General features: G+C 33.7%; 1 protein-coding gene across 1 annotated transcript; it reads right to left on the minus strand.

The window, feature by feature from the left end:
• Window positions 1–7,770: 7,770 nt before the first annotated feature.
• Window positions 7,771–8,715, minus strand: LOC102430961 (olfactory receptor 52J3-like). The gene has a single exon (XM_006094606.1). The coding sequence runs from the start codon at window positions 8,713–8,715 to the stop codon at window positions 7,771–7,773; it is 945 nt and encodes a 314-aa protein (XP_006094668.1).
• Between the last annotated feature and the right edge of the window lie 248 nt (window positions 8,716–8,963).

Raw genomic sequence — 8,963 nt, forward strand, 5'->3', positions numbered from 1 at the left:
AATGATTCTGACTAAATGAAGACATCTCTTTCCCTCTTTTGTCCCTGGAGTAATTAAAGGCACATGTATTCTGGTAAATACACAATATAGAATTATTCAGTGTAAAAATACAACCAAACAAATTTTAATTGCTCCTTGGTAAGCGTCTCTGAAATTAGAATTATTTCATCCCTCATTCCCAGATATTAAGAACTAGTTTGAGTAGAAACTATCTTCTCTAACTGCTTTGCCTTTGGCGCAGCACCTGATACAAGGTGTTCCCCTTCTGTCTATGAAAGCCAGGCTAAGTGAACATCCTGAAAAATAACACCAGGCAGTGGGGAAAAACTTTCATATCACCTTCATTGAAAAGTACTCCTCCAAAATAATTATGGACTTTGAGACTTTTGCATGAGTTATACTCTAAATCAATGATTTTCAACCGGTGTGCCACAAGAATTTTTAAAGCATGCAATACATGACTATGTAGTTAGGGGTTCTGACAGCTTTTCCTTACATTGTCAAATAAAAGAATGATAACAGCCAAAATGATGATAGCCTTCCATGTGAGTGAATCAAAATTATATTTATATATATTTTGTCAGACAGGCAATAGATACATTTTTTGATGTTTCACAGATTTTTCATAATTAATTTATGTGTGCCATGAGTTGAAAAAGGTATAAAATCACTATTCTAAGTAGATATTTATGAAAGCAACATATAAAGGAATAATAAGCTTTCCATATTTACAATATTTTTAATGACAAAACTTTTTGAAATGTTCCTCTCTAATGAATTTTGGCCATAAAACAAACAGCATCTAATCACCTAAATAGCTCTAAAACAGGAGAAAAGCCATTAACACACCCAAAATGTATGCTGCCTGGATTTTCTGGTATCCCTAGAAAAATGTGACTTGAAAAAATATCTATATTTTATAGTAATTAGATATATAATTTAATATATATATATATATATATATATATATATATATATATATATTCTTCTGGAAGAGTGTCTCAGAAGATTGCAATATATCTATATCTATATATATCTATATATCTATATATATATATATCCTAAATATATATATATATATACATATCCTAAATATATATGTCCTAAATATATATATCCTCAAAAGAGTAATCATTAAATATTTCTTTTTACCAAATTTATATTGAAATGCTAACTACAGTACAGGAGCTTCTCATAATACCTAAGAATTTGGAATACACTATACACTTTGGGGAAGAAAGACTGGTGAGCTCTAAATCAATCAAGTAATCAAAAATGGGGTTTTTCCCACACCAACAAGTGATTACAGGACACCAGCTGGCTCAGTCATTTGCTACTTTTTGTGTTATAATATGTACCACAAAAATGTTAAGTGTTCAGTTGCTGATTTATATAAAATATTATCAGGTCACCTTTATCATTTTTAATTTATAAAATAAGAAACATACACTTTATATAAGCTAAATTTCTCCTAAGTCACATAATCAGCATGTGTTAGAAGGATATAATACATCCTGATTCACTCTAAAACTTCAGCATTGTTCCTCTACCATATGTAATCAAAATAAAGGGACAACTGATGGTAATGTTTTTCCCAGGTCTTATCCTGAATGATTCTCATAGGACATTGGGAAGCAATAAGGACATATGTTCTTACTTATTGTTTTATAAATGTGGTGTTATGGATTAAGATGGTTTATAGAAAATCCATAAAATAATCCTAAAATCTTTCTATTCCAACATCTCAGTTGATTTCATTGTGATGGTCATTGTGAAACTAGTGGTAAGCATTTTATTTCTGAATGAATTATTCTTAACCCCAGAGGACACATTTGCACCACTTCCTTTTCCAAAGTTGGTACCAGTTGACTGGTGCAATGACACATCCTAGAGGATGGTTAAGGAAAAACTCAAGAGCATCCTGACCTAACCTTACAAGTGGCTTGTTCCAAGTGGCAGGACTACACTGATTTACCTGTCAACACGAGACAGTCCAGAGAAGTCTCTAACTTTTCTTCAGAGGCACCACACCGTCAGCCTCTGCTGCATGTTCTCAGTCTATTTTCAGCACAGCCGAGTCTCAAGAATCCACAGTAACTTTAAATATTTATTCCTCGTCTCTATGAAGCTTTTCCTCATACCAGGATGCTGCAGTCTCCTCATTATTGCCTCTCATTTCTTTGGCTAGTTGCTAATACATGAGTTGTTAATGCCTCCAGATTAATTGTGTTGTGTTGAATCAAAGCCAGGAACTAGTTTTTGAACCATTCCCTGTATGGAAGGCTCATGCAGGTTTTATAGTCCCACTTGGGGGGAAGCCCCAGGGGCTCAAACTCTGAAACAGATGCTTCTTCACCTTCTGGGAAGTGTGATACCTGCGGGAGAACACATTTTCTCTATCCCATGACATCAGTTGGTAATGAAATTTGATGTGAGTGAGATTAAAGGAGATTTTTAAAGAAACAGGTTATTTACACAAGTGCCTCTGACCCCACTAGTTAGTTAAAATTAGTTCAATTAAACCTAGTTCAGTTAAAATGAAGGTTGTAGTCATATAGGGGACTTAGCTAAGAAGGCAACACAGAAAGAAAGTAGTAAACTAGATTCCTGTGATACTGTCAGACTTAACATGCATGGTTCTCTCTTTCTGTGTATAAAATAATCATGTATATTCAGATATATGTAGTTCTATACACATATGTAAACACATTCATTCACACATATATGCATATAAATATACACACATACATACTCATAAAAATTATTGCACCTATACAAAGCATGGTGATATAATATATATACACAAAATAGATATACACACCTATATGTATTTGTGTATGTGTGTGATTATAAAAATTTGATGTTCAGTAAATATTTATTTAATGCCTAATATGTACCTGAGTATATGTTAAATGCTTTGGAAAACAGCCCCCAATTTGGTTACTGTTATAATCCATTTTAGTTAAGGGTTTTTGAGAAACTAATGATAATGGTCCATGAAAGGAGATAATTCTTTCATACCATAACCCTTGATTTATGTAGTTTCTTGGTTTTACTCTCCTCCTGCGTCTCTTACCCTCTGGTGACCAGAGGTCTTACAGGTGCTTTCTGCTGCCCATGCATAATTGTCCCCTTTGGTGGCTTTGAAGCCAGTGGCCTAAGCTCAGATTTACACAAATTAATTTTGGTTTAGCATCAAGGCCCAACCCAGAACTTTCTTTTACTTCAAAAAAATTCAGTCAAACTGGATCATACACTTACATGTAAAATTCAAAACTAAAAAACAAAAATACAACATAGGAGAAAAAGTAAATGAACTTGGGATTAGCAATGCTATTTATTTATTTATTTATTTGAGAGAGAGAGAGAGAGAGAGAGAGAGAGAGAGAGAGAGAGAAATGGAGATAATGAGAGAGGGAGAGAGAAACAGTAATTTATTGCTCCACTTATTTTATTCACGCATGGGTTGTTTCCTTTATGTGCCCTGACTGGGGATCGAACCTGAAACCTTGGCTTATCCAGAGGATACTCTAACCAACTGAGCCACTCAGTCAGGGTGGCAATGATTTTTTTAATACAACACCAAATACATTACATGAGAAAAAAATAATGATAAGTGGGACTTCATTAACATCTGCTTTGTGCAAGAAACTATTGAAAGGATATGATGATTAGTCACACTCTGGGAGAAAATATTTACAAGGACATATCTGATAAACAACCCATAAAAATATAAAAATCTTTTAAATACAACAAAATAAAGAACCCACTTTAACAAGCAAACGATCTAAACAAACAACTCACCAAAGAAGACATACAGATGGCAAATAACATATGAAAATATGCTCAGTACCATATTTTATTAGAGAATTGCAAATTAAAACAACAGTGAGATACCACAACACCTCTATCAGGATTATCCAAGACAATGTCAACACCAAATACGGACGAGGATGTGGAACAACAGGAAATCTCATTCATTGCTTGTGGGAATGCAGAATCATACAGCTACTTTGAAGGACAGTTTGACAGTTTCTTACAAAACTAAACAAACTCTTACTATACAACCCAGCAATCACTCTCCTTGATACCCAAAGTGTTAAAAACTAGTGCCCACACGAAAATCTGCACATGAATGTGTATAGCAGCTTTATTCGTAATTACCAAAACTTGAAAGCAACCAAGGTGTCCTTGGATGTACTGCAGTATAGCCAGATAATAAAATATTATTCAGCCCTAAAAATAAATGTGCTATCAAGTAATGAAAAGATATAAAGGAATCTTAAATGCATGTTATTAAATAAAAGAAGTTAATCTGAAAAGACTACATACTGTTTGTTTTCCAACTTAGTGACATTCCAGAAAAGCCAAAACTATGGAGACAGAAAAAGAAATCAGTGGTTTCAGGGACTGGGGGGAAGAAATAATGAATAGATGTAGCACAGAAGATTTTTACTGCAATGAACCTCTTCTGTATGACACTACAATATGTTATGATATATTTGTCAAAACCCACAGAATGTACAATACCAAGAATTAACCCTAAGTAAACTATGGACTTTGAGTGATATTGATGTACCAACATAGATTGATTGTAACAAATGTGACATCTTCCATTTTCATGTGGGATGTTGATAGCAGGGGAGGCAGTGTATGTGGGGTCAAAGAGTATACAGGAACTCTGTATCTTCTTCTCAACTTTACTATGAGCCTAAAACTGTTCAAAAAATAAAGTTCATGTAAGTAAATGCATACATAGATATATACATACTTACATAGATAATTAAAAATTTTACAGAATGAATGGAATGTTTAGTAAAAGAGAATATGTTGAATAAGTTTTAATATATCTATATCATGTAATAGTTTTTGAAAGTGAATAAAGATTGGATGTTGGAGTTATCCTTAACATTTTCAAAATTATAAAGTAAAATTTAAGTGTAGAGTACATAAGTTCATTTAAATATATATTTCAGTTTCTAAAAATTTCAAAACCACTTACATTTGCCTGATCCTAAGATTTCCTTTCAAATACAAGTAAAGGAAGGATGAAAGGTATAAAAAGATAGACAACTTGGTCACACTGGTGAACCTGAGAGAGATCTTTGATAGTATATAAGGAATGGAAGAAGCAAATAAAAGTTAGGTAAGTATCTAGTGTCAAAAAGTAAATATGAACTGTCCACATTATGGAAAATTATATAATTCATATATACTCAAACCATAGTTTCATGAAAAGAAGACTACAAAATTCCCACTGTGATTTTGGTAAGTATATTCAATTTACATTAAAAAAAATTTTCCTTTACCTTTTCAGTGCTGTTCAAATTTTACAAAAACAAAATAAAAATTCAACAGCATAATCAGAGAAAATTTATAGTCACTGTCATTATGAATAAATTGAGATGCTCTATATCATATAAAGCCAAGTTAATAACAGATGCTGCAGAAGGTGGGGAGCGAATTGGAGGAGGCGGTTATAAGATAAATAAGTTCTAGGGATATAATGTATAACATGAAGACTATAGTTAACATTGCTGCATGGTATATCTGAAAGCTGTTACAAGAGTAGATCATAAAAATAAATTATTTCTCATCACAAGGAGAAATTACTTTTATTTTTTATTATTATCTATAGAGACTAACTAAACCTTTTGTGGTGATCGTTTCACAATCATGTAAATCAAACTATCATGCTGTACACCTTAACTCACACAGTGATGTATGTGGATTATTTCTTAATATAACTGAAAAAAAAATAACATGCTGCATTTATCTGCAAAAGTAATCCTAGTTGTTCTTACAAAGTTTGGAAAAGAAAACTTATAATAGGTTTGTGTTCTGGTGAAGGATGTAGTTCTCCTGTTTTACAAAAGAATCTACTCCCCTGGAGGTCTAGGAGAGCTTTGACAATCCCCAAGGGGCAGTTTGTCACTCTACTGCTTCTCAGAAGGGAGAATAAAGTTTTTCATATATTGTTCCTATATGTGTTTCCTTATGAGCATTCTGAATTGGGAACTTTGTCTTACAGTTATTTCAGTAGTAATGTTAGACTTGGAGAACAAAAACATGTTTGTGGTTTTATGTTTACTTTTATGTAAGTATTTGGTATGTGAATTACACAATTTTAATAAAACCATAGCTTTCATTATATCTAATTTGAGCTTTCAACTTCATGTTACAGAATGCTTCTTTAAAGATATTTCAATGAAAAGCATTATAAAAATATACAGATTTGTATGTCAATTTATACTTCAGAAATCCATGTATTTGTCATATTTATTTTTTAAAAACTTCTTAATTGTCTGAATGACTAAACGGTATTTAAAATGTCTGGTACTTTTGTCCAAAATTTTATCTATTGGAAACTGTCAGCCATCCATGTTAAGAGTTCATAAGAAAGTAATTTAAAATTTTTTTAAAAATATATTTTATTGATTTTTTACAGAGAGGAAGGGAGAGAGATAGAGAGCCAGAAACATCGATGAGAGAGAAACATCGATCAGCTGCCTCCTGCACATCTCCACTGGGGATGTGCCCGCAACCCAGGTACATGCCCTTGACCGGAATCGAACCTGGGACCCTTCAGTCCGCAGGCCGACGCTCCATCCACTGAGCCAAACCGGCTTCGGCTGTAATTTAAAATTTTATATTACTATGGTGTTTGTGTGTACCATATTTCTAAATATTCAGTATTAAGTTGATACTTTTTTTAAAAAGTATCTTTAAAAAAAGTGACTTTATTGCAGAATATTCTTGTTGGATGGGAAAGCTTATGCAGATTTCCATCTGACCACTATAACTTTCCATTTCTTTTTCTTTTCTTTTGTTTTATATTTTTTCCAAACTAAGATTTATTAAGACATATGCTATTATTAAGACAAAACATCTCCTAAAGTCTAGCTGTGGCACATACTAAGTCAGTGATGGTGAACCTTTTGAGCTCGCCGTGTCAGCATTTTGAAAAACCCTAACTTAACTCTGGTGCTGTGTCACATATAGAAATTTTTTGATATTTGCAACCATAGTAAAACAAAGATTTATATTTTTGATATTTATTTTATACATTTAAATGCCATTTAACAAAAAAAAATCAATCCAAAAAATGAGTTCGCGTGTCACCTCTGACACGCGTGTCATAGGTTCGCCATCACTGTACTAAGTTATATAAAACCTCTACATTACTTAGAAAACTCAAAGACTTCGTTACAAGCTAAAGTATTTTTAAACACCAAAGAATATTTGATAATCTAAGTCTCAATCATAGTCCCAATTTCTTTAAAATGAAAAGAGATTTAAAATTTTCAGATACATACTTTGCCCATGATTATTATTCTACTTTTAGTTCTTAGATCATTAACTGTTACAAGCAAGAAAAAAAATGCTGTCTCTCTATAAATTTGTACTGACACCTATATATCAGTTATTTAAGGTCAACGTACATATCTTAGCTAGTAAATAATAGAATGAGCAAGCACTTGCCATTAATATATATTCTAGGTTTGATTCTAGGTTTCTAGGTACTGGGCAGACATGAATTAAGAAATGACCCTATACTGAATATAGACATGTCTTTCACAAAATAGCACACAATTGCCAGGACTACTTTATTTCATATATTAACCATAGTCTTTAAAATAAATATGACACAATTTTTACCTGGAAAGTTTCTGTCTTCTCAGATAATATAGATTTACTTGAATATAAACAAGACCACAGTTCCATGGTAACACCTGTCTTGCTGATTAATTTTTAAAAAATCTTACAAACTCAAACATACATATTTGTGAGTACTTTTAGAATACTTTCCCGAATAATTTTGGTTTTAACACCATAGATGATAGGATTCATCATAGGAGGAATCAGAAGATAAATGTTGGCTATAAGGATGTGGATGTGTGGAGCTATGTTATGACCAAATCTGTGGGTGATAAAGGAGAAAAAGGCAGGTATATAAAACACTAAGATGACCCAAACATGTGAGCCACATGTGCTCAAGGTCTTGAGTCTGGCCTCCTTTGATGGAAGACGAAACACAGCATGAAAAATGAGAATGTAAGAGCAGATTATCATTATGAAGTCCAGCCCACCAGTAAGGAAGGCAAGAATTAAGCCATATAATCTGTGGACCCTAGTATTAGCACAGGCTAGTTTGATCAGGGCCATAAATTCACAGTAGGTGTGGGCAATGATGTTGGTTTTGCAATAGGGAAGCCTCATCAGTAAGAAAGGATGTGGAGTCAGCAGGATAACGCCACGTAGGACAATGGCCAGACTCAAAGCCATGATCACTCCATGTGTCAGGATGGTGGAATGCCTCAGAGGGTTGCAGATGGCCACATATCGGTCAAAGGCCATAGCCAACAGGAATCCCGACTCCATGGTGGACAAAGAGTGGATGAAAAATATCTGGATGAGGCAGGCTTTAAAGTTGATTTCTCTGTCATCGAACCAGAAGAGACTGAGAATCTTGGGAACCACAGTGGTGCAAAGCATCAGGTCATTCACAGAGAGCATGCAGAGGAAGAGATACATGGGTTCATGAAGACTGGGCTGTGTCTTGATGATGAATACAAGGACACAATTTCCCATCACAGCCAGGAGATAGACCAGGCAAAAAGGGATGGAGATCCAGACATGAGCAGCCTCCAGCCCTGGGATTCCAAGGAGGAGGAAAGTAGCTGGGTGGACATTGGTTCTATTTGGAAATAACATTTCAGAGTCGCTAAACCTGCTCTAGCCTAAGTGTTGTGAAATTATTTTCAGTAGATTGAGCAAAACATATATTCTCTGTTTATACCTAAAATATGTGATACCTATTCTGACAATCAGTGGTAGGAAATTTTGCACCTGTTTCAAGTATGTGGTGAAGAGATGTGGAATTAGCCAGTAATATTTGCTTTAAACTCAAAATCCAAAAGATAAAAGAAAGAGTAGACTCTGTCTTAGGGAAAAGAAAGAGC

This window comes from Myotis lucifugus, unplaced genomic scaffold (genome assembly GCF_000147115.1).
Source record: "Myotis lucifugus unplaced genomic scaffold, Myoluc2.0 scaffold_138, whole genome shotgun sequence".
Classification (NCBI taxonomy): Eukaryota; Metazoa; Chordata; class Mammalia; order Chiroptera; family Vespertilionidae; genus Myotis; species Myotis lucifugus.

Bases quoted from the DNA above. Each gene is read 5' to 3' on its own strand.
- LOC102430961 (XM_006094606.1), bottom strand. From the start codon at position 8,715: ATGTTATTTCCAAATAGAACCAATGTCCACCCAGCTACTTTCCTCCTC.